The sequence below is a fragment of the Rhinolophus sinicus genome, linkage group LG05 (assembly GCF_036562045.2).
Source record: "Rhinolophus sinicus isolate RSC01 linkage group LG05, ASM3656204v1, whole genome shotgun sequence".
NCBI classification, from domain to species: domain Eukaryota; kingdom Metazoa; phylum Chordata; class Mammalia; order Chiroptera; family Rhinolophidae; genus Rhinolophus; species Rhinolophus sinicus.
In genome coordinates this window covers 149,082,248-149,110,210 of record NC_133755.1, presented here as the reverse complement: position 1 = coordinate 149,110,210, position 27,963 = coordinate 149,082,248, and the positions used below count along the sequence as shown (strand labels likewise).

Genomic DNA, 27,963 nt, shown 5'->3' with positions numbered 1-27,963 from the left:
TGTGGAGAAAAAGGAACCCTCATACACTGTTGGTGGGAATGCAGACTGGTGCAGCAACTATGGAAGGCAGTGTGGAGGTTCCTCAAAAAATTATGAACAGAATTACCATATGACCCAGCAATCCCTCTCCTGGTTATCTACCCAAAAGATGTGAAAACATTTATACACAAAGACAAGTGTGCTCCAATGTTTATTGCAGCTTTATTTATGGTGGCCAAGACATGGAAACAACCAAAATGTCCTTCAATAGATGAATGGATAAAGAAGTTGTGGTATATATACACAATGAAATACTAGTCAGTGGTAAGAAAAGATGAAATAGGACAATTTGTGACAACATGGATGGATCTTGAGATTATAATGCTAAGCAAAATAAGTCAGACAGAAAAAGTAGAGAACCATATAATTTAACTGATATGTGGTTTTCACCGAAAACAACAAAAGAACAAGACAAACAACTGAAAGAACAAAAACTCATAGACATAGACAATAGTTTAGGGGTTACCAGAGGGTAAGGGGGCTGGGGAGGAGTGGGGCTCTAGAAGAGGGTAAATGGGGTCAAATATATGGTAATGGAAAGAGAACTGACTCTGGGTGGTGAACACACAATGTGAGATATAGATAATGAATTACAGAATGGTACACCTGAAATCTTATGTAACTTCACTTAAATTTAAAGGAAAAAAATAAATAAAAAAATAAAGTATAATAGAGTACAAAAAAAGGGTCAGAAAAAGGCAAGTGATTTTCTCTAATTTTATAAGATTAGATTTAAAATAGATTCCAATTGGATTATAGAGAAATAAAACAAAATGTTGCAAAAGCTTTAAAATACCTTGTTTCAAAGAAATATTTGGCATTGAATGAGTTAAAAATGTTTTTTTGAGCAGAAGCTATGGTTCCATCAGGAAGTTTTATTTAAACCTTATCTCTGCTTTGCAGCTGTACCTGGAAAGAAGGAACAGAAAACAACCAAGACAGTGGAGCAAGGTAAAAAAAAATGAAGGAGGTTGACATTATCTTCTTTAGAAAGACACCAACATGAGGAGGAAAGCACTGGATTCAGACAGGCGGAAGACAATAACCTTTAAATCTATTGCTCTATCACTGTCCTCGCATGTTTTTCTCTGTGCCAGGGAGAATGTGAGGCAGCGATTTGGGTTTTTGTTCTGTTGTATAACTAAACTTTGAATATAAGTTCAGAACAGGAAAACTCTGCAGACTGCTTAATTACATCAGGAGAAATGCTGAAGATGGTTGGGAATAAGGAAATGATCCAGGGCAACTGGTAGATATTCTTCTGTTTGGTTTGTGGTTTGAACAACACCTGATCAAAAGTTTAACAAATAAAGATGGATAACACAATTCTACGTATGCAAAAACAATTTCTATTACTTGGAAATAATATGTAATAGTTAAAATGAAAGGGGAAAACAACAAAATAAGTTATTTGGAGTTTACATTATGACTTCAGCAATTTGTTCTCCCAAGAGGTCTGAAATTTTAATTTTATAAATCATAATGCTATAAATGATGTATTTTATTTTTATTTATGCAACTTTATAATAATTATATCACTCCAAAATATGCTTTAGGGAAATGCTACAGCACAGTAGAGTTAAAACATTTAAAATGATAGTGTCTTCTTTTAAAGATCACAGTGCTCATAATTTTAACTGTTGTGCACCCCCCGCACCCCCCACTCTTTGGCTTTTCATGTTATTATAATATTAATTTTTATTAGAACAAATAAATAAAATCAGAATTAGCAATAATTTTGTCAAGATTGAAATCAAAGTAATTTTTCCTCCTAACTTTGAGATGCAATTGAATTCTTAATATCAGAAATTTATAACTTTACATTTAAATGTGTCCAAAAATCCTTTGATCCCTCACATTTCAGAAAACCAAACTAAGGTTAAGGATTCAGTTAAATTAAACAATTAGTCAAGGATTTATTTCCTTGGACTTTTCTAAATAAAAATCACAGTACAATCACGTTGAAAGGTTTTCAAATTTATTTTGGCTTCTGGGGACTACCTGGAATTTTAGAATTAAAAAGAATATTTCTGTCAAGTTCTTTTTGAAGTGGAAATTTTAGCTTCTGAAACAAAGTAGAAGAGTAGGAGTACTGGATACTCATTTTAACGTGTTCACTTAGGCAAGGTTCTGAACCTAAATTTCTTCTTTAATAAATGAAGTTAATTATATCTGATCTGCTCATCTGGCGAGCTGTGGAACCCAAACTAGAAAACATATGTAAAAGGCTATGAAAAATTACAAATTCCTATATAAGTGTATGGTATTTACTTAAGCATTTTCCCTTATGAAATCAGCTTCAGTATAGGTGAGATAAGTTATCAAACCACTTTGATTTCACTGAGCTTCAGTTTTCTCCCCTATAGTGTAAAGGTGTTGATTACTCATCTTATGACTTTTGTAGATTGTTTTGATAGCCACAGCACATTAAGAGAAAATTGATTAGAATATAAAACAGCTACACTAATAACAGTACCTAACAGATAAATGATTTAAGCAGAGATTATTTCTTCTCACCTGCCTGTTAGTGTCAGTTTTATTAATTCTATAATGTTTCCTCAAGTTGATATGAGACTGGAAATGGCTCTTAGAGATGTGAACTTACTTCTTCAGATGATTTTGTAATAATTTTTTTTATTAACAATACCTTTTTTTATATTATGAAGAGCTTAGGCTCTTGGCTTAGATAAAAAATATGAGGCTATTTCAATGGTTTTTTGTATTGACTAAGTAAATCAATTCAGTTTTAAATATTGTAAATCAATGACCTGCTATTTTTCAACTATAAAAATCATAAGAAATAGAGTATTTGAATAAATTGCATATTTTGTGATGATATAGCTATGAGTAATAATTTATAGGAAAATACATATTTAGTGATTTTAGTAAAGCAGGGAGTTTCTGTGAGAATAAATCAATGGCATTCTATAGATTTCATCATAGTATTCTAATATTTATTCATAAGATAATGCTTTAAGACTGCTGTGTACTTTTTTCTTACGAAGTTTTTAGTTATCTTCAGAAGTATAAATAATCTCAAATAGTTCATAGTGCATTGAAGTACAATTGATTAGATTATAAAGAGTTTTTGGGGTTTTTTTTCCATTCATTTAAGTTTGAATTTATGGACTTATACTAGAAAAAAAAAAACTTCGTGATTCCTTATGGATGTCAAAAACACTTTGGGATCTATGTAAAATTCTGTGTATGGAACCTCTGAACAGTCTGCATTATAAATGGGAAAACTTAGGAAACATTGATTAAACTAAACTTACATTGCAGGAAATTCAGATAGGGAAAGGTCAAATGAATTTTATGTTAATGTAACAGCAAACTAGACATTTTATCATGTAAGAAGTAGAAATTTAATTAATCTAACTTCTGCAAAAGCCCAAAAGTGTAACTATTTTATCTGTAATTCATGATGAATCGTGTGTTTTTTCAGTTATTCTTTTCGTGAAGATCTGAAATTGGCTAGACTAGAATTTTGAGTATTAAGAAACTCTATACATTTCTTCACCTTAAAGGTACATATGTGTACACACACACACACAAACACACACACCATTAACTATTTCTTCTTGCTTAGAAAGCAATTACCTAGAAACACCAAAAGATACAAATGTCTTCCACAATAAATGTTGCTATCGTCATAGTGAGAACTGAGGGATACCAAAGATAAAACATTACAACACGTGTTATTATATGAGGACTCATATCTCTATATATTTGTATGTTATATCTAGAAAGAGTACCTCAGCTTTCATTAAATTTAGTTTATTCAGTTGTTGATCTTTAATTTCTCATATTTAGGGTACATTTTCCTCTTTGGTATTCATTTTCAAACTAGATCTGCCCTCCCAAATCCCATTTCTGTCTCTCTCTTTTCAACCTCACTTTCTCTAAGAAGAAAATCTTTAGTAACATGTGCTTGCTACTAGCCAGAGGAGTAAAAGTGTCAATCTAAGGAAGTGTCCAGTGGCTTGTAATGTCTTAGGACAGGGGAGGAGACCAATCAGGGTCATTAACTTTAAAGATCTGAGTTGTAGATTGGAGCCCCAGACTCTTTTTTTTTTTTTTTTTTTTTTTTAATTTTGTCTTTCTTCAGTGTGGCTTAAGTTCAACAGTGAAAAGGTGGAGTAAATAGTAATAAATTAAATCACTCTCAAGTTGTCTTTTTTTTCATTCATACCTGTGTATGATGACATCATTCGAGATGTTCTTTAAGAATCTGTTGTGAGAGCCTATAACAGTGTTGGCATACAGTTAAGTGTTTAGTAAATATTTGGAGTGTGAATGAAAATATAGAGGACTTATTGAAGAAAGGAGTATTAGGTGATCCAGACTTGAGTGAACTATGCCTCTAAATACTGTGCAATTAGAAGAATATTTTAGTAAATCAAAATGTGATTTCCAATAAGGAGGGTTGCCGAACAGTTTAGAAACCAGGAGATAAATGATATAGTCCTTCAACTATCCCACATTTTTAAAGTGGAAACAGTAGAGGGAAATTAATAAATATGGATTGCTCATTAATTACATCATGAATGCTATGATCTTTGCTGATGGTGCTCTTACATAAACAAAACTGCATATGCAGTCATCATCTAGATAAAAATATTGAAAATATTAAATTGTAGTAATTGTAACTCTGATATTGTGAACTATTTTTTAAAACTGAAAATGGAAGAGAAAGTAAAACAATTGCCCAATGTGGACAGTGTATGAATTTAGGTATAGAAATGTTAATTATTATCCTCACTTTTCTTATTTTTATAATTATTAATCTGAATTAGATGATCTTTTATGCCTCCCAAATGTAAAAATTATCTATTTAACAAAGTTTTTAAGTAGTTCATTTCTTACATGGAAATATAGAGGCTATATTCCTTTTTTAAGGAAATGCTGCTTTAAAAAGACTGTCATTTGTAAAATTCCGAGATTCAAACACTAAGGAAAAACACATTTTATAAGAATGAATACTTACTGATTCTTCAGTATCCCAAAATTAAACTGAAAGTTTCATTACAGAAGTATTATGTGTAGTTTTGAATCCTCTTAACAATTAAAAAGCACTTCGAAATCCAATTAAATAGAAACATGACAGAAAAATGTATATGAAAAAAGATTAAATAGAACAGAGTGCCTATTAACACCAAGAATAAATTTGAACAAAATTAGTAATCATTTTTAAGGGTAAAATTGGAGATTGTGGATCATAAATGTATAAATGCAGTTCATTTCCTGTAATACAAAACTCAATTTTGCCTTAAATTAAGAAATGTTTCTAAATTAGTAAATCTGCTAATTTGTGTCCACCAGAAGACTTCCTTCCTTTACCTTTGATGCTATTTTGTAAACAATGGTACCCTACATAACTGTATTAGTGTTCTAAATTGTCACAGTGGCAGGTGAAACTCAAATGGCTATAACATGCTTTGTATATGTGTCACTGTCCTCATCCACTGTTTCAGATTCTTCCATTCTTTGTATATGTGCTGGTCTATTTAGAATCTGTGATGTGTACTTATTGTAGATTTAGCTCATACTTTCAAGTGAATGTTAATAATATCCAAAAGTAATGATTTCCCTGCAAGAAACTTATTTATTTAAATAATGAATGTTTATATTTCATGGTGTGTCAACATTATTTAAAAAGAGAGAAACAATTTTACAATTAAGAATAATGGAGTAAAATTGAAACTTAATACAAAGTGTACTCAACTATTTGGTTAAAATGTGATTATTAAGAAACTTATTTGCACATGTGGACTACCTCATGCTGTTGACCCTCAATAAATGTTAAATGATAATAACAATACTGTTGATTCCTGTGAATTCCAAACTTCTTGACAATAGTTTGTGCTTTAGTTGTTTAATATTTATTGAGCGCCCACAACAGATTAGGCGCTGAGGAATGGTTATGAAGAGCAAAGGGGAAAGGGGGGCTTCAGAGAGAAGATGGTCTATGTATGGATCCCATGCAACACATGTAAAAATGAGTGTACTCTGTGTGGTTATATACATTGTGTATTTTCAAGGGAACCTTTTAGCAATTCTCCACTGTCTCACTTGCTCACATAGCACATTTCACTTCTTCTTAGTCTTTTTTTATTTAATACTTTAGAATGTTCTCTCAATTATTTTATCTCATGGGCAATTCCTTTCTAGCCCCTCCTCTCTCACCATGTTTCTCCCCATTCCTCTCATCCTAAAAAAGACAGGTCTAAATCCTACTTATCACAGCAGAACAACATAGTCAAAAGAAGTTTGTATTGTTACACTGATCTCCTGCGGGGTGCCACTGGCTGCCATGCAACATTTGGTTCATGTAATTCAAACATTTTTTGGTAGGAATGTCATTCAGTGCCAAAGAGAATTTCAGCCCAGTAAAGGATCAATGTGTGCCAAAATTGAGGAGATTTGGAGGTGATGTAATGAGACGTGCATTCATGTTGTATCATTATATCAAAAGTTAATAGTTTTTTTGTTATTAATGATCTATTTTTCTCTAATAAGCTAATGTGTAACTTGATCACTCTTATTTTATGCAGAATATGCTACAGGCAAGTACTGATCACACAGAGAATTATAATGTCCCAATTTTTGTTTCCATGAAAATATTCTGCCTTTCAATTATCATGAAAATTAATTACTTCTCTGTCTAATATGGCCTATGTGGCTATCTTTTTCCTTCCTTTCCTTAGAGATTCTGAGCATTTCATGGAAAAACGCACTAAAACTGTATTATTATCCCAGGAACATCACACTGCATTGCATACTAGAATGATCTCTCTTACCACTAAACTCTCAGGTATTAACTCTCAGGTAGAAGAACTGGTTAGCAGGCGGGCTAGATTAAGTTGCCTGATATTACCAGAACAGACAATATGCCTAGGAGCAATGTGTCACCCGTACTCTGCCTGCATTCTACTCCTTCCATGATTCATCAAAGTAGTTTCTTTTATTCATTCATTTTTTTCTTTTTTTAATTAAAATTTATTGGGGTGACAATTGTTAGTTAGGTTACATAGATTTCAGGTGTACAATTCTGTATTACATCATCTATAAATCCCATTGTGTGTGTTTTTTTAAGATTTTTATTGAAATATAGTTAATGTACAATATTATGTGTTTCAGGTATATGCAATAGGTAGTCAACACTTATATACATAAAGAAGTGAACACCATCATAAGTCCAACCACCATATGATACCACGCTATTACAATATTATTGACTATATTTCCCATGCTGTACATTAATCCTTATGATTTACTTGTTTTATACCTGGAAATTTGAACCTCTTATCCCTCATCACCTTTGCCCTTTTTTAAAAATTTAGATTACAGTTGACATTCAATATTATTATATATTAATTTCAGACATACATCCTAGTGGTTAGATATTTATATATTTAAGAAGTGATCCTCCTGACTACTCTGCTACTCACCTGGTGCTATGCATAGTTATTACCACATTATTGATTATATTCCCTGTGCATCACTTTACATCCCCATGTCTGTTTTGTAACTAGCAATTTATACTTCTTAATCCCCTCACCTTTTTCACCCTGTCCCTAACCTTCCTCCCCCTGGAAACCATCAAAATATTCTCTGTATCTATGATTTTGTTTCTGTTTTTTGGTTGTTGTTGTTATTTTGTTCTTTGTATTACACATATAAGTGAAAACACATTGGATCTGTCTTTCTCTGTCTGACATAATCCACTCAGCACAATACTCTGCATGCCCTGCAGATGACAAGAACCCATTTCCTTCCATGACTGAACAATATTCCATTGTATATATGTACCACCTCCTCTTTATCCATTTGTCTGTCATTGGACACCCAGGCTGCCTCTACATCTTGATCATCGTAAACAATGCTGCAATGAACATATGGATGCATACGTTCCTTTGAAGTAACATTTTGGGTTTTTCCAGATAAATACCCAGAAGTGGGATTACTGGGTCCTTCTTTGTCTCTTGTTACAGCCTTTGTTTTAAATGTTTTCAAGTCTATTTTGTCTGCTATAAGTATTGCTACTCCAAATTTTTTTTTTCATTTCCATTTTTATGAAATATCTTTTTTCATCTCTTTACATTCTGTCTGTGTGTGTCTTTCAATCTGAAGTGAGTCTGTTTTAGTCAGTATATGTAATTGTCTTGTTTTCTTATCTATTCAGTCATCTTACCTTTTGATTGCAACATTTAATCTATTTGCATTTAAAGTAATTGTTGATAGATATGTAGTTATTGCCATGTTATGATTTAAGAGTTTTGATTTTTTTTTGTGTGTGTGTGTTAAGTTCCTCTAAGATTCCTTGTAATTTTAGTATGGTGTCGGTGAACTCCTTTAGCTTTTTTCTTGTCTGAGAAGTTCTTTATCTGCCCTTCATTTCTAAACTATAACTGCTGGGTAGAATAATCTTGGTTGTAGTTCCTTGTTTTTCATCACTTTGAATCGCTTTGACTATTTCCTGCCATTCCCTTCTGGCCTGCAAAGTATCTGTTGAGAAACCAGCTGATGTTCTTATGGGAGCTCCCTTGGAGGTAAATAACTGTTTTTCTCTTGCTGCTTTTAAGATTCTTTGTCTTCTACCTTTGGTATTTAAATTATGGTGTATCTTAGTGTGGGCCTCATTAGGTTCATCTTGTTTGGGAGTCTCTGCATTTCCTGGGCTTGTATATTTATTTCCTTCATGAGTTAGAGAAGTTTTCTGTCATTATTTCTTCAGATAGGTTTTCAATTCTTTGCTTTGCCTTTTCTTGTGGTACTCCTATGATGTGAATGTTGATACACTTGATGTTGTCCCAGATGCCCCTTAAAACTATCCTCATTTTTTTGGATTCTTTTTTCTTTTTGTTGTTCTGTTTGGGTGTTTTCTACCACCTTATCTTTGAAATCACTGATTTGATCCTCTGCTTTATCTAATCTATCACTGATTCCCTTTAAAACATTCTTCATTGTTGTATTCTTTATTTCTGCTTTGTTCTTTATTATGTTTTCTACATCTATTTTTATGTTTTCTATCCCTTTGTTGAAGATCTCCCTGAATTCACTGAGTACTTTTATAACAAGTGTTTTAAACTCTGCATCTGGTAGATTGCTTGTCTCTGTTTTGTTTCATTCTCATTCAGGAGCTTTTTTCTGTCCTTTAATTTGGGACATGTTTCTTAGTTTTCCCATTTTGGCTGCCTCCCTGTATTTGTTTCTGTGTATTAAGTATAGCTACTATGTCTCCCAGTCTCAGTAGAGTGGCCTATGTAGTAGGTGTGCTGTGGGGGTCTATGGCGCCGTCTTTCTGGTCACCTGATCCGGGTGCTCCAGGTGTGTCCCTTGTTTGGGTTGTGTGTGCCCTTCTCTTGTAGTTGAGCCTTGATTGCTTTTTTCATGTTGATGGGAGGGATCATCCTTCAGATTGATTTTCTCTGTGGATTGGCCTTGACTATAGCGGAAAAGTTGTTGTAAAGGGTCTGACCCTACAGAGCAGTATTCTCTTTAGCAGGGTTCTGGTGCCTGCACAGTGTGCCCTTTGGGTGTGTTGTCTCCAGGAGACGCCAGGTGATGCTTTGGCTGGGCCTGAAGCTGGCCACCAGGCATGCCAGCCTCACAGTCTACTGAAAGGGAACTCACCCTAGGCCAAGTCAGCTCCAGCCTGTGCCATGCCCAGGGCTACCTGCCCTGAGCCACAAAGCAATCTGCAGTTAGCTGCCACCCATGCTGGGCTTGGAGTTGCCTCAAGAGATAAAGTTGTGAACCAAGGCTAGCTGCTGCTAGTGCCAGGCTTAGAGCTGCTCATCCAGGGATATGGAATACACTGAAGCCAGATGATGCTTTTTTGAGTTTTGTGGATCTTTAAGAGATTTTTAGGAAAGTCTTGAGCATAAGCCAAGGCAGGCTGTTCATACAAAAAGAGCCACTGGAAGCATCTTAGGTGGGCTTGAAGGTTCATTGGGGCAGGGTCTCAGAATCACCTGGGTGGGCAAACCATGTTAGTCAGATTGATGGAGACTCAGATATGGTGGCTGCAAATATCTGCATGCTGGGAGAAGGGAGGGCTCAACAAAGAAACAATGGTTTCTTCCATCTCCTCCTTCCAAGAGAAAGCTGCTCCTCTAGCCCTTGACTTGAAGCCAGACAATTCAGCTCCTCCCTCAGTGTTCCTGGTGCCTTTTGAGCTGCTGCTCCAGAGCTGGACTCAGAGCGAGTGAGTCTGTCAGCAAGTAAGTCTATGTGTGGACCCTTTAACAGGAGTTCCTGGGCAAAAATTAATATAAGACCCAGTCTTATAGTAAAATGACACTGGGTCTTATATAATATAATGTAAGTGCAGGTCTTATATTAATTCTTGCTCCAAAAGACGCATAGAGCTGATGGTCAGCTAGATCTTATTTGGGGGAAAACGTGGTAGAATGTGGTTATAAACCACTTCTTAAAGCTAAGTAAAATCTAAGAGTAAATATGAAGAAAGTTGTCATGTGATTTCTGAACATGACAACTCACTTCAGATTTCTTTCGGCAATACTTTATGTAATTTAATAATTTTAAAGCAATGTCAAATGTGTATTCTTAATTAGTGTCTACATCTTAATATTAGGTTGATAGTTCTTTAAGATGTACTTAAATCTATAATAGGTCATTCTCTTCATAATGAAAATTTTCTTGAAAATTCTCCTGTAAGTCCTACTTTTCTTTATTTAATTTTACCTATTTATTTTTTAACAGGACTTTGTTGGGGAACAGTGTGTATTTCCAGGGCTTTATTGGGGAACAGTGTGTTTTTTCCCAGGACCCATCAGCTCCAAGTCAAGTTGTTGTTCTTTCAATCTTAGTTGTGGAGGGCGCAGCTCAGCTCCAAGTCCAGTTACTGTTTTCAACCTAGTTGTGTGGGTCGCAGCCCACCATCCCATGTGGGAATTGAACGAGCAACCTTGTTGTTGAGAGCACACACTCTAACCAACTGAACCATCTGGCCGCCCTTTGGCAGCTCAGCTCAAGGTGCCATGTTCAATCTTAGTTGCAGGGGGTGTAGCCCACAATCCCTTGTGAGAGTCGAACTGGCAACCTTGTTGTTGAGAGCTTGCGCTCTAACCAACTGAGTCATCTGGCTGCCTAGGAGCTCAGTAGCAGCACATTGTTTTCACTCTAGTTGTGGAGGGTGGAGATCATTGGCCCATGTGGGAATCGAACCGGCAACCCTGCTGCTCAGAGCTCACGCTCTAACCAACTGAGCTATCTGGCCACCCAAATCCTACTTTTCTTTATATAAAATTGATCACCAGCACCAAGATTTGGCATGTAAAAATATATAGTTTTAATTATGTAATATAGAAATTTGAATATAAAAATTGTGTTCTCCAGAGAGAAAAATCAACTTTGTTTGTTCCTTTGATGTTCTACACTAGATCATATAAAAGACTGTGGAAATGCATTATAGTGTTTGGCATATAACACACAAAGAAACCACCTCCTCATAAGGTTAAGAACATTAAGCTGCTAACAATATATTTTTTCTATAATATTTATTTCTACTCTTGTTATTATCCTGAAACCACATATAGATTTGTTCTCATTTATTCCTTCAGAAATTTTCAATAGAAAGAATATTATGAGTTGCTATGTAACAAAGCTGAGTGGTCAGAACAAAGATTTTCTGATAATGTATTTTTTCTTTTTTATTGACATTTTTCCTTCATTTACAAATTGATTTTCTACTGAAGACCTGTTTAGGAAAAAAAAAAAAAATTGGCAAATACTATATTGAATAAAATTACTTAAAATCAATTGTTATGCTGTAATCTGGAACAAATTAATGGAATTTAAGCTCTATTCTCTAGAAATCAAATTGCAGAAATCATATGAAGTCATCAACCCTACATAAAAATGCAGTGTTACTTTCTTCTGATTGTAAATTAAATTACATGTTTTAAGTCAAATAATTTCAGGAATGAACATGAAAATTTTATCAAAATTATATGTACGATTTACTTGCACCTTATTGATTATAACTATACCAATTTTTCATAGAATGATGTATCACATGCTAATGAAAGCAATTACTAAAAAACTGAAAATGCAATTCATATCGTCCTTTGAAATTATGAAATGGCAAAATATAAGTTAAAAATTACTTCATCATTATAACTTGCAATGTTTGGGTTTAATTTTACTTAATTTTTATGGGAAAAAGAGAAATACTATGTCAGATAACCCATACAGAGATACTATATTCTATTAAAATCTTGGCAATAAAAATCATGGCGAACAATTTTTAATTTGGAGTTAAAATTTATATTCTTGGTCCTTGAAATAGAAATAACTGATGAAAGCCAATAATGATTAGAAATATTAATCTGCTTGAAGGATAGAGTACAGAGATTTCTCAAATAAAACTTAGGGCTGGGTATAGCCCTTCCAGTAAATTATTCTGTGACATTAAGCTAGTTTCTTGCCTTGCAAAGCCTCCTCTGTAAGCCAAGATATTTGAACAAGCAATCTCTAGAGGACTTTCCAATCTTAGTATTGTGTAATTCTCATTTGTAAGAAATGTCTTCCATTCCTGAGACATTTCTACTTTGGACATTTCTACTTTGCCCCAAATGCTGAAAAGTAGACCTATATTTTTTTCTTATTGCAAGTACAATCTGTACAAAAATGTACACAAAAATGTCAGATTCAGGTCCTAAAATGAAACTATTTTAAATATTAAATAAATCTACTTAATAAATTATTTTGAAGTATTTACTTCCCTTAAATTTCAAAATATACAGTTACACTTAAATTTTTAACACTTACATCTCTGGAGTAAAGCATACTCTTGGATGTTCAATTAAAAGACATGAAGATTCTCTAAATATTAATTTAGCTTTAGGAATCAATAGTAGTGGCACACAGGATATAGAAATTATAACCATGAACATACACACACACACACACACACACACAAAGAAACAATTTTTAAAAATCAGAAGAAAATATCTTCTTTGGATACAAGAGAATGTGGATAGCACAACTGTGGGTGACTGGTGGTTTCAATTCTGGGCTATTTCCAAACAATATGACAATGACTGTCTATGTACTGTCAGCCAGTTCAGTATATGTCGTATTGTCTTATGTACAAAACTTTGTTAATTACATTGATACAATGACAGAAAAAAAAATGTTTAGCTTTAGGATTTAAAGACTCCTCATGACTAGAAGGATATAGTTAATCTGTCTATGTGGATGTATTTCAGCAAAGACTGAACTCTATGCAACCCTCTTGTTTTTCCAGCTGCAAGCACAAATAAGACATTGAATAAATATTTATTGAATAGATCAAGTTAATCTTTTTAAAATACAAAATTGTATCCTTCTTTTAAAATATTGTTCTTAAGTGAAAGAACTGAAATGGACCCAGGGTTCTTGTTCTGCAGGAGGGATCATTTTGTCAACCTTATAAGAACTGTATGAAGGACAGTGTGTATTTTGTTGAAATGGCATTAGCTTTTGTTTTGCTCCAGACAAGCACTTTTGAGAGTCTCAGACCTCAAATTTCTTTTACATGCACATATCCATCACAAAGTTTAAAGTATTGTTAGAGTGGAGATTAAAAACAACAACAAAAACAAAACAATCAAACAAACAAAAAAACACAATAACTTAAATATTAGCAACTCAAATCAAACAAAGTATAAAAATAATTATACATCATGACCACATGGGATTTATTCCAACTATGCAAGGCTGGTTAACATTTGAAAATAAATTAATATAATCCATCAAGAAGCTAAAGAAGAAATACATAAAAACTAAGAAAACTTTGTCAGTAGATACAGAATACTCTTTGACAAAATCCAACACCCAATCATGATGAAAACTCTAACAAACCAGGAATAGAGAAGAACTTACTCAACTTGGTAAAGAACATCTACAAAAAACCCACAAAACAACAACAACAAAAAAAAACACCTATAGCTAACATCATACTTAATGAAGAGAAGTAGAAGTTTACCCAAAAGATAAGGAACGAGGCAAGGATGTCCCTTCTAATGACACTTATTCAACATTATAGTGGAAGTACTGGCTAATGCAATAAGATAAGAAACTAAAATACAAGGTATACCAATTGAGAAGAAAGAAATAAAACTGTATTTGTTCACATATGATGTGAGATTGTGTGCGTGTAGAAAATCCCAAAGCATCAAGAAAAACCTGGAACTAATCAGTGATTATGGCAAGGTTGCCAGATATAATGTTAACATGCAAAAGTCAATTGTCCTATATGCCTTCAATGAAAAATTGTAATGAACAAAATTTAAAACACAACACCATTTACATTAGCACTAAAAAGGAAATATTTAGACATAAATCTAACAAAATATGTACACAATCTATATGAAGAAAACTGAAAAACTCTGGTGAAAGAAATAAAATAACTAAATAATTAAGAGATATTCCATGTTTATGGGTAGACAGAGTCAAAATTGTTAAGATGTTAGTTCTTCCCAAATTTATCTGTAGATTCAATGCAATCACAATAAAAACCTCAGTGGATATTGACAGACTGATATGGTGGATATCAACAAGCTGATCTTAAATGTCTTTAGAAAAAGAAAAGATCCAGAATACCCAAGACAATATTAAAGCAGAAAGACAGTCAGAAAACTGACATTACTGGACTTCAAGACTTACTATAGAGCTATAGTAATCAACACAGTTTGATACTGTTGAAGGAATAGACAAATAGATCAATGGAACAGAACAGAGAGCCCAGAATAGACACACAAAAATATATTCAACTTATCTTTGATAGAGGAGCAAAAGCAAGTAAATGGGGAAATAATAATCTTCTCAACAAGTGGTACTAAACCAACTCGACATCTGCAAGAGCAAGACTAAAAAATAAAAAATAATGAATCTAGACACAGACTCTATACCCCTCTCAAAAACTTAACCCAAATTGGGTCATCAACATAAATTTAAACATAAAGCTATAAAACTTCTAGAAAATAACATAAGAGAAAATCTAGGCGGTCTTGGATTTGGCAATGACTTTTTTAGATACATCAAAGCAACAATACATGAATAAAAAATTGATAACTGAACTTCATTAAAATTAAGAGTCCTCTGCAAAAGGTACTGTCAAGAGTATTTGAACACATGACACAGAATGGGAGAAAATGTTTGAAAATACAAATCTTTTAAAGGACTCTTATCCAAAATACAAAGTAAACTCTTGAAATTCAAAAATAGGAAAATAAACAATCTATTTTAAAAATTGGCAAAAATATTAAGTGATATCTCACCAAATAAGCATATGGAAAGATGCTCAATATTATGCATCATTACCAAATTACAAATTAAAACAATGAGATACCGTTACACACCAATTAGAATGGCTGAAATCCAAAACATTGACAACATTAAATGTTGGGGAGGATGTGCAACAACAGGAACTCTCATTCATTGTTGGAGAGAATGCAAAATGGTACAGACACTGTGTAAGACAATTTAGTGATTTCTTACAAAAGTAATATACCCTTACCTTACAATCTACCAGTCATGCTGCTTCGTCTTTACCCAAATGAGTTGAAAACTTTTGTCCACTTATATCCTGCATACAAATGTTTGTATCAACTTCATTTCTCATTGCTAAAACTTGGAACCAACAAATATATTCTTCAATAGGTAATGGATAAATGAACTATGATGAATCCATAGAATATTCAGTGCTAAAAATTCAATAGCTATCAAGCCACATACACACACACACACACACACACACACACACACACACACACACAAAAGACAAAAAATAAAAACTTAGAGGAACCTTAAATTCTATTTCTAAGTGAAAGAAGCCAATCTCATATTGTATAACTCCATCTATGTGACATTTTGGAAAGGCAAAATTGTGACAATAGTGAAAAGTTCAGTGTTTGCCCCAAATTTGTGGAGAGAGAAATGAATAAGTAAAGCACTAGGGATTTTTATGTCAGTGAAACTATTCTGCATCATACTATGATGGTAGATGGATGTTATTATACAATTGTCAAAATCCATAGAATGAACAAAACTAAGAGTTAACCCTCATGTAAACTGTTGAACTTTGGTTGATAATGATGTATCACTGTTGGTTCATTGGCTATAACAACTGGTTAATGTTTTAATTAAGAATTTTAAAACAAATATTTAGAAGAAAATATTTTAACGTGTTAAAAATATGTGTGTCAAATTCTTTAGCCCATAGAATAGGGACTGATTAAATGTATCATTAAGACAAAGAGAAAGTTGGTTTCCCAACCAGGTCATATTTAATTGTATAGTTAATGGACAGTGGCCTGAGTAAAATTAAACTCTGACAACATGTTTCTAGAAGCATTCAAATTTAGCATTAGAGAAAGCATCAATATATTATATTTTCCCTTATGAGAATTACAAACACAGTATTTTAAACCATTTTGACAACTTGAGAATATTTTTGTTGCATTTATAAAATGTATATTTTGGAGTTTGGAAAAGATAAAAATGTTATAAAATACCTTTTCTAAAATATCTCTGATTCTCAAAATTGTGTCCGAATGAACATAAACAATAACAGGTATTAGTAAGGCATTCACATATTAAATATTAAAAATGTATGCAATTCCTCAAAAATAACTTTAGGAATAATGCAGCATCACTATAAGAAACAATAGAGATGTTATCAATTTTAGCATTTTTGATACTGTGTGATGTACATTAATAGTCATATTCTGGGAACCTATCTGGTATCATTGAACTCATGGATAGAAGTATCCATATGATTCTTTAAAATTATTCTTTCCATCAAAAGAAAAATCCAAAGAGTTGATACTTTGATTTTATTCATCATGCTCATAAAAGATATCTCAAATCAGTAGGCATTTTGTATCTACAAAAGAGGTAAGGAAGAGTTTCTGACGTGATATTTCTGAGCACTTCAGTAGGGCTAGCTGGGTAAGAAAGGTTAAGCATTTTGAATTTGGTTCTTTACACAGCCAGGAGCCTGAATTGCCTGATGATTTTGTTAGGATCTTTTTAAACCTTGCTATTTCAGTTTCTTTTTTTCAATCTAGCTATACTTGACACTGACATCAAGCTAGGATGCTTCAACAGAAACATTTTTGTTAATATCCTAATGTCACTAATAATAAACTGATATTGAATTTGATCATTCATAACAATAAATAAATAATACCCAGATCAAATATATTATTCGTTACTATTTCCTCTAATCACATTGTTTGGGGTTCAAAATATTTATGTTTGTGCCAGGGAAGAACTCTAGTGTTTATTTCCTCTCTTACAACATTGTCCATTATTTCAGTCTTTTGTCTGTTTCATGGGCCTTTAAAAAAAAAATTGTTGTAGACGGAAATATTATTAAATATACATTCTACCTGCTACACACTAATGTTTGAACAAAAAAAACAACAACACTATTTTATATTTATTTTTCTTGATTAGATATATCCAGGCCCTTAAGAACGACAACAAAAAATTCCTGGATTTCTTGAAATTGAATATGTTTCTCTTAAAATGAATAATTTTATCTAGAAAATTATTTAAAATTTGACTTGTATAGCTATTTTGATAACTGTCTCTGTGTTCATTTTTCAATATTTGACAATAGCTAATCAAAATTCATAAAATTATTACTACCAATATATATTATATCAATACAGGAAAATTATATAAGATTGGATTTAAAACATGAAAGTAAAACATAATCCAAGAGACATGAGTATTTTTTTTTAATTTACATATATTATTAAGAAAACAGTATTTAATTTTCTGGTTTGTTTTGCCTTCATATACTTAGTTGAATAACTAAATCACGTCAATCTGTGTGAACAAAATAAATGAAATTTTGGGGGGCATTTAAGAAATCATGTTACTTGTTGTATTGATAGCGTCCATTTATAAATGAAACTACAGACTGCTTTTATTCTGCAACACTTGCATATAATCTGCATTCCACCTGTGTTTCCAACTACTCGCTAGACATTGCCTTTTTTTGTGTATCTTGTTGACATATTAATAGAAACAGAATACATTAAAAACAAATATCATATCTTCCTCGAAAGCCCTCTCTGTCCTACATTTCATATCTTACTTAATGGCAGATTATCATCCTGTAAACCAAGAAAGAACTCCAGATTGTTCTTTTTTAAATTCTATCCTCCACTATTTAAATGATCAGTTATATAATGTTAATGGAAAACTTGCATTGCACATGGTGTAGTATTTTGCTGTTTATTAACTGACTGCTTTACATACTGTTTCTGTATACAGACCACTCCAAAACTTAGTGGTATAAAATAACAACTGATTTTACTTTGCTCATGATTTAGAGAGTCAGAAATTCAGGAGAGATCAACCAGGTAGTTTTCACTTGGGTATCTCATGATTGCAGTCAGATATAGGCTTGGGTTATAGTCTCCTGAAGTAACCAAATCTTGGATGTCCAAAATGGCTCACCTACTTAAATGGCTAGCAGTTGATACTGGCTGTTGGCTGGGAGCTCAAGTTGACTGAACTTCCTATATGTACCCTCTGCTGCGTGGGGAGTCAGTTACAGTACCTACCTGGCAGCCAGTTTCCCCATAGTTAGGGTTCCTAGAGAAGCAGGTGGGAACTGCATGGCCATTCCTGATTTAACTTAGGAAGTCACACAGCATCACTCTTACTGTATTCTGTTGGTTTCAAGTGACTCACAAAGCCAAACCGGCAGACTACCCAGCCTAAGCCTCTCCATTCTCTCCTCTGTCCTTCTAAAATGTGTTTTCCTTTCCACACCATCTCTGTTGGTCTAATTCCTTTCCATCTTCCAAGGTCTGCTTTAGTATCACCCACCAAAGCCTTTCCTGATTCCATCATCCAGCTACCATAGCCACTCCCTCTGTGATTGAGTTCAGAGAGATATCAATGCAAATCCCAGGTCTCCTATTTAAAAGCTGTGTGACCTTGGAAAAGTTATTTAATTCCATATGAAAAGCAGGAATAATAATAGGGCCTACCTACCTTATAGAGTGTTGTGAATGTTGAATGACAAAAAAGTGGAGAGCATTCCTTGTGACACATAGTAAGTAAACAATGTTAACTATTATTGTTACCATATCTTCTTTCTCCAAATCCCATAGCATTTTATTTGTACCCTTTTTGTGTCTGTCATAATTTGCTCCTTATGATAACAATTAGTGGGGTTATTTTCTGTCTTCTACATATTTAGTTCACTGCCTTATAGACAACTTATCCCAGAATATAGGTATCTGTATTTTGAATATCAGCTCAGTCCATTTGATTTTTTAGGCTTCAGTAAACAAAATGCATCAAAAAAACTTGTCATTCTTATCTCTATTATTCCCTGTAACCTTTTCATTATTCTTTTTGCAGAAATTGTTAAAGAAAAATCTGGGAAGACTTCTTCAGTTCTGAAGGATAAAGGTAATAGAGTCAATGTAACATAACACTAGAAATTTACTACCCCAAATTATCTGAGTCCATAGTACATTGGAGCCATTGTCTTTGCAGATTTATGAGCCAAAATTACACAGGTCACTATCATATTTGTATTTATTTACCTGTGCCTCAAATACTATCTTTCAGTTCACCATAACCTAAAACGCACTCTGACTGCAATTTCAAAAAACAAAAAGAAAAAGATAGAGGAAACGATTTTCCTTAAGAAATAAAAGGGTTAAAAACAAAATTAGAATAAAGTAATACAGAATGGACTTATCTCCATGTGCTCTGGTTCTCTCCTTTCTGTCCATTCAGAAAATATATCCTTAGTACATACCGGTAATCCTTCCAAGCACTTGCTGATCGTTGGAGAAACAAAGCTAGGAACAGGGAGGAAGACGTGGAAATTGGAGTTCTGAATTCTGTTATTTTCAAAGACAGTTAGTCATGTTTTATATACTTTAGTCTTCTCAGTCTCCTTATTGCTATGAAAGGGCATGACATTCTTATTTAAATTTTGTGATTTCAATCTCCTGAACGGACTGACTTACTCTCTGCCCATCCAAATCTCAGGCCTCTTTCTGAGAATAATGTCTGTATAAATCATCAAGCTTTATCTACTTCAGCATTCACTGAAACACTCTCTTCTGAAATCATGCACTTATAATGTTTATAATCTTTATCTATCTAATTAATTGAAATGCCACCTATTTAAGAAACAAGTCCTAGTGTCATACACCTTTTTTTTTTTATGTGGACCGATCAATAGCACATTCAATAATTATTTTTTGTGCATGTAATGTACAGTACACATCAGAACACACACTCACTAGACACTGGAATACAAGAGAAGCGTAGTCTATGCCCTCCTGATATTGACATAATTAAAATTATAGGAATCACAAAGGAGATATGCAGGGTGTTATAAGAGAGCATAATCAGAGATTCAAATTAAGTCTAGGGAATCAAAGAATGCTTTCCTGAGAAGTTATATTAAATTCAAGTGAGAAAGATGAGCAGTAGGTCAGGCAGATATAGAATTGTTTGGGAAAAGTACAAAAGCAGGGCATCTGCTCTTTGCCAGGCACACTGATATCTACTTTACATATTTCTTCCAGCAAGTTGGACTTGATATCTCAATTTTTGCAATGAGGAAGCTGAAGTATAGATTATGTAAGTTACTCAATGTAACACTGTGGGTAAATTCAGAGGCAAGAATCACAGTCAAGTTTCTCAGACTTTAGAAGTCCATCTTTCCATTTTAACACAGATACTGCTTGCTCGCTCCGTCAATAGCATTCTTGTACTTGTATTCATCAAAGCACCCTTGTTGTGAGTGTAGAGTTCATTACATATGTTTGAAAGATCTGTTTTATATCAACACAACTGGCTATACAGTATGAAAATATAGTCTTAGTCCTTTTGCTATTGGGGTGACTCCCGTTAATTCCCACGGTGGAGTTTAGTCTGTTTTTCTCCAGTAGTTACCTGAACTTTGGGAGAGACTCCTTTTCATTCTCCACTCTCATTTTATTTGACAGTTACCAAAAACATTGTCCTTAATTGTGTGAGAACTAAAGGTGTCATTGAAATACACTACCAGGAATATGTATATGTATATGTATATGTATATGTATGTGTATGTGTATGTGTATGTGTATGTGTATGTGTATATGTATATATATATATATATGTATATATATTGCCAAAAACTGTATGTACATTTTAAGAAAGGAAAAAAACTATTAAAATTGTAATAATGTATACTAGTAACAGAAAGTTGAATACAAGTCACGTTTGACTTCTGCAATTACAAGAGGTGCTCAAAGTGGTTACCATCAGCGTCCAGACACTTCTGATTATGGTGAACTATTGCTTGAGCAATGTTGACCAAAGTGTCCATTTGTATACATTTTTTGGCACTATACACACACACACACACACACACACGTCTAATTTTCATTTTTTTTTTTTAGAGGATGACAATGGTTGTTTCAAGAGTCAGATCTAGAAGTGTCTTTTTATTTTTATTAAATTTGTTGGGGTGACATTTGTTCATAAAATTATATAGGTTTAGAGTATATAATTCTATAATACTTCATCTATATATTGCATTGCATATGCACCACCTAAAGTCAATTCTCCTTCCATCACAATATATTTGACCCCATTTTCCCTCTTCTACCACCATCCCTCTCCCCTTATTTTCTGGTAACCACTAAACTATTGTTTGTAACTATGCGTTTATTGTTTGTTTGTCTTGTTTGTTTGTTGCTTTCAGTTTTACTTGCAAAATATAAACTTTCCCTCCTTCCAATGTCACATATAAAATGCATTTATTTTGATTTGCACTTATGTTACAGTTATATTTGGACCATATATTATTGTTTAATATAAAAGCATCTCAAAAGAAATGTTGAGGTTTACTTCCAAAACTACCTTTCAGGCAATGATGATTATCGAAAATTTAAACTGCTACTTAAAGACTTCACTTGTGCCAAAGCCTAAATTTGTCAGAAATCGTAGTTGTAAAACTCTGTCCTGGAAAACCTTATTTGTGGGATTCTAATCCACACTGACCACTTCACTAAGTAGGCTCCTGTAATTTCTATCATTATTTTTATGTTATTAATGCACAATTGCAGGCAAGTTCCTAGTGAACACTTTTTTCTCAATGTTAAATCCTCTACTATTTGCAAGACAACTCCACAGTCACTCGAAAATCATGTATATGAAGGTTTATTGCATGTGATTATTGATTCAAAGCTATTTAAAATGCACCTGTTTTTTTACTCAAGCTGTGTTAATGCACTCAAATGTCTTTGTTATGTATTATGTAAGCAGGACGCTATCTTGAAATATTTTTTGCCCTGTTTCCTTTATTTTCTGAATGCAATTTATCATTACCAAAAAAATCAAAGAAAAATTGTCAGATTATCTATTAGATTTCAAGGCCTTTGAAAACCTCTGTAGTGTTATTGTTTCCAAAGCGGCTCTTTGAAGCCTGCTGCTGAACTGTGGCAGAATCACAATGTAGCAATTCTACCTGCTGAAAAGCCACTTACTGTGTTGGAATCATTGCATATTATGAGTCATTTATATTATTCAGCTAAGAGATTGTCTCTGTTTGCCAGTCTTTTATGGATTCCACTTTTCATGTACACATTAGAATCTACATTGAAATAATTCTACAATTCTAAAACCAGGATTAATATACAAAAATTATTTGGGGCCACATTTACCCAGGGTGTTATAACCATGAGTAAATTAGGCATTTAAGGAAACATCATTAGTCTTGTGTCTTAAAGTGGTGTAGAGAAGGCCTAGGGATGATTGTTCAAAGAAAAAGGGCAGGAGAAAGAAATGTCTTACTGGCTTTTGCTGCTGGCTTTTCTGGGCTAGTGGACTCACGCAAGTTCTCCCAACATGCTCACAAGGTCAGGGCCCTACTTATGTGGCTGTGCCCACCAGGAAACCAGACAGCCCTGCTAGTTAACCCTGTTATTGCTTATATTCCTTCTGGCATCCACCCCTAACCTATCACCACTTGCTTCTTAGCTGGTCTGACTTATTTGAGGATGCAGGATTCACCCACAGACAGGAACTGTAAACCAAACCCAAACAAGGCAACAAAGAGATTAATTCATTTCTCCTCTACCGATAATGCAGTATAGCACCTTTAAGTTTTCCTGGCATTGGATTAGTACAATGGACATTAGAACTATTAACTAGTTTTGTGACACAGGACTGTGTGTGTTTGGCTCTAATGCCAAAGGGTTCTCAGTAGAGCTTATCTTCTTTTATATTCTGGTGTTCAAGACTATGAACCTGATGATCCCCCAGCTTCTATTTGTCTTCACCATACTTTTACTTGGCCATTCCTACTAATCAAACAAAAGCTAGAGCTAAGGATGGGATTCACTGTCTGAGGACTATGAAACTGATCGCCAGCAATCTATACTTTATCATGGACACTCACCGTGGTTTGTTAGTACCTCTGTCATTGGGCAGTGTAGGAGAATTGAAAATCTGAAACCATCTTCCTATTCCTTTGTGAACTTTTTCTCCATCACAACCTCCTTGTCTGGATTATGTGAGAGTTCCAATGTCTATCCCAGAACCAATAAGTATGTTCCACATCCTGATAATCAAGATTCATATGCCTTCCTATAGGCTCTTAGACAAATTAAAAGAAATTACCATATTTGTAAAAACAACACACACATATACAGAAATGTGTTCTCTAATGTTTATCTCTTTACAAACAAGACAGATGAGTTGAAAAAATGCCTTAAGCTGACCCAAACCAATGATGTATCTATCCTTCTTAATACAGAAGTACATAATTTCCATATAACGCTTTCCACATTTTTTGTCAGATTTGATATCCCACCCACTTCCTTAGGTAGTTAGAGACTGCTCAGACTAGCCTGTGGACTTCCTAAATCAGGTCAAAAAAGACACAGAGGAAATGAGCTGCAGGAAAGTCAATGCACGAGGTGACCCAGGCTGAGAGCAGAAACCATCTTCCTATTAGCAAACATGGAAATAAAAAAAAAAATCACTTCTATTTTCTGAGAACTTTCTCCCAATTTACAGTGATGGGTTTATAGCCTTCAAATGCCCTATGAAAGGATAGCTGTTATTTCACCCTCTTCCTTCTTTCTCTACAATATCAAATCAGTCTTGTGGGTTTCTCTCCCAAGATCTTATGTTTTGTAACTACTTCCATCTCATATAAACATATACACTCATCCATTTAAATCAACATGCTAAATCTTGAATCCTGAAGTTCCAGGAATCGCACTTTCCCACCCCACTGGGAATCTGTCCCCACCACGACTTCTCATTTCACAATACATTAATTCTTTTGGTTTAACCAGGAAATGCAAAAGCAGTAAATTATGCCCATTAGTTTGAAAAAAAATAAAAAAGTGAATGAAGCTTCTCAATGTGTTCATTCAATCCATGGCTCTTCATTTTATCTTCTCATTCTAAAGTGTAGAAAAACATTTTAAAAATTGCCCCTATTTATACTTAGCAAAATAAATAGCAACACAGATATTTCTTTGCCATCAAAGCCATTTTAAAAAATTCTATAAGCATATGGATATTTAAGGGTATAGTTTATCTACCAAGAAAATCTTTCTTTGAGGGATGCAGCCTTTTCAGTAGAACCCCTAAATCCATATTCTTGACACCATCCAAAGGCACCTGGATTCAATTAGTTCTAAGTGATTGCTTGAGTGGCATATCTATTTACAAATGCTACTATCATGTTCTCCACAGTCCCACCCCAAACCATAAGGTGGGAATAGAAAAAAGGGTTGGAAGGATTGATTTCTTTCTTTCTTCTTTTCTCACTGAATTAAAAGTCAGTTTTGTCAGTAAAATGGGTACTGAGATTTAATGTTGCAGAAGAGGCAGAAAACTGGTTTATCTTTTTTTATATGGGTTGTAGAGGAAGTGTAATGTTGTTCAAAACATTGCCCACATATATGTCTGGAATCCATATGATCAGAATCATTTTGTATTTGAATCTGGTAGAATAAATGAAGTTTTACTTGGTTTACTTAAACCAAAGACCACATTTTTATGATGTTGGATATTCATAGAAGAAATGTCTCTCATATTATATTTTAGTCTTATTTTTGAAATTTGTTTGATTTGAGTCTGATGACTAAAACACCATATTTACATGATGTATGCAGGGTTTTTCCATCTGACAGTTTATTTTTTGAAGAAAACAAAGCCTGAAAAAAAGTAAACTAAGTTAGTGCTGATTATAATAGTTTGGGGAGACTTCTGAATGCTGCAGACATTGTTTTTATTATAAAAATTACAGATGATTAAATTCCTATCCATCCAAATATATCATAACTCATTCAACAATTTGCATTTATTTTAAATAAAAATAACCAGAGGATGGCTTGTTGTACTCTATACTCTTGTTTCTTTGTCTTTATATGAATAAAATAATTTTTGAAAGAAAATATCATATTATTTCCACACAAGTTCACTTTACTGATAGCTCACTGATTTCATTACATATGTGTTCTCTATTTTTTATCTTGGCTGCAAATAAATGTTCAATGTTTCTTTCCAGAGCCTATTAAGGGGAAAGAAGTGAAGTTGCCAACTTCCCTAAAGGAAAAAGGTAATACTGTATAATGAAATGTAAAAACACATTGATTTGTCTATTGAATATTCAGTTACTTAAAACAATATATCATTTTTTAAGGTTCTCAAATGATAACGTTCATATACCCTCATGTTTCTGAGGGGAAAAAAAGGACTAATTTTCTATCATAAAATTCTAAATTGTACCATGAAACAACATAAGGAAGAGTAACTATGTCAGAAATATTGAAAAAGCTTTTAAAAATGAGTATGCTATTCTGATTTTATGAGTCTATGGTGGGAAATCTACATTTTATAAATACTCCAACATGAATCTATTTTAGGAAAAACCATGGAAATAAAAGATTTAAGATAAAAGGTAATACTTAAAATTTCTCAGTGAAATCTTGCCATTCTGTAAGTTCAGATACAGTAAAATCTTAAATTTTGTGGCTAGGAAGAACTTAAAGATAAACTGTAGTCCAATACCCTCATCTTATAAATAAATAAAATGAATAGTAAAAACAAAACAACAAAAAAAAAAAACTTGTGAAGTTATAATTTGCAGTAAACATTAGAACTCTGATCTCCTAAATCAAACACTGTGCTCTTGCTAATACATCTTATTGTATCTCCAGCCCTCCCATTACACTAAGCTCTGAATAATGTGGAGTCTGTTATAACATACATCACATTATGCCCCCTAAAACATAAGTAAATATGTTAAGTCCAATGTAATACATTTAGTTTCTAATTAATCCTAGTACATTCTATGAGCATAGTACCGTACTCCTCAGAATTGTTTAATATTTCTTGTAGTCAAAATGAACATATTATCGAACCCATGAAACTATAAAAATATACCTGCTGTATTGAATGTTAGAAATAGAGATCTACATGAACTATTGACCAATTGTGGCTTCTCAAACCTGGCCAAAAGCTTCCTGAGTAAAATCTGAAATTGGCCCCCTGTACCTGGAGGGCCAGGAGAGACCAAAGAAAGGCAGACCACTCCAGATTGGTTGGTGGCAGGTTCAATAACCAAAGGAACTTAACTTAAAAGGCTTGTTTTGGGTAGCCACAAAACAAGTAGATTTCGACACCAGCCTGCCAGAATATTAAAAGTTATATAGAGACCTTAATAGGTTCAGTTACATATGAAGTAGACTTTAATAGGCTTCAGTCGTGTGCCCAGTCCAGATAGTCTCATCAACAAATTATTACCAGAAGGGCATGTCCTCAAGCAGGTACTAAGCTGAGGGAAGGCAAGTGAAGGAGCACACATTCAGAGCACAGGGGAGGGATTGTCAGGGTGAAATTTGTGGGTCAAACCAGTGGCCCTATCTTCTTAATGACCTTTCCCAACACCAATGTACTGTGTGGTAGTAAAAATTCCAACTTATTGGCATTATTTTATTAAAAAGAAACATATTTTTGGTGAATTTGTATGAATGTGTTGGAGTTATGAGAGAAATAGGAGAGCAGAGAGACGGGAAAGCTGACCGAAGAATCAGTCAGAGAAAAAGAGTTCTCGTTAGTCTGTGCAGCAATGCGTAAAAACCATACCCTTAAGTCATATTTTCTTAACTTTGCAGTTAATTTTAAATTGAACAAAATTGTTATTTAATGAAACATGAAAGAACAACATGATTTTTTTCCTCAGCCCACATATGTACTTGATTTTTTAAAAAGCAATATGGAGATATTTATATTTTACTTGAGAAATATAATATCTAAAACTTCACTTTTATAATTACCAATAATAGTAGTTATTGTTGATGCTCCAGGCAATTTTATGTTATTCTGGCATAATATGTAAATTAGGATACTTTATATTTTATTACCTTACATGTCATGCTAAATGTCCAATAGGCAGAGAAATGTTGCTATATTATGTTGTTCAAAGAATGAATTAATGGTGAAGACTAATGACATTCATCTGGATTTACCTAAACATGAATTGAGTTTAAGGAAACTCTAAATTTCTTTAACAGGATCTGATTGTTGATTGGAATGGATGTTTACATTCCAGTCTAAATGTAAATGATTTGATACCATTAGGTAATTTATTCACACGATGGTATTCTAATTCCTATGCCCATCTAAGATAGAAATATTTTTAAAATGAGCAACAGAGAAGATTATTTTAAATATCCACTTTTTCATTAAGAAAGTTCAGTTAAAAAATTTCCCCCCAGAGGAAATGCATATGGAATACATATAATTGAAAACAATTTGATCTTACACTGAAAACACTTTGTGTTTATTGTAGTCTTTGAGCACTGAAAATATCTACTTTAAAGTTTCCTCTCTGTTCTATCACCTCCCCATCAC

At 33.4% G+C, this 27,963-nt stretch overlaps 1 protein-coding gene across 18 annotated transcripts in view; it reads left to right on the top strand.

Moving 5' to 3' along the window:
• The window catches only part of TRDN (triadin), a 339,477-nt gene that overhangs the window by 240,132 nt on the left and 71,382 nt on the right, over positions 1-27,963 (top strand). For all 18 annotated transcript variants that reach the window (XM_074333525.1, XM_074333529.1, XM_074333528.1 and 15 more), the window contains 3 exons: positions 943-990; positions 19,441-19,491; positions 25,616-25,666. In XM_074333525.1, coding sequence (XP_074189626.1) covers positions 943-990; positions 19,441-19,491; positions 25,616-25,666 — 150 coding nt within the window. The remainder of the gene's footprint in view (positions 1-942; positions 991-19,440; positions 19,492-25,615; positions 25,667-27,963) is intronic.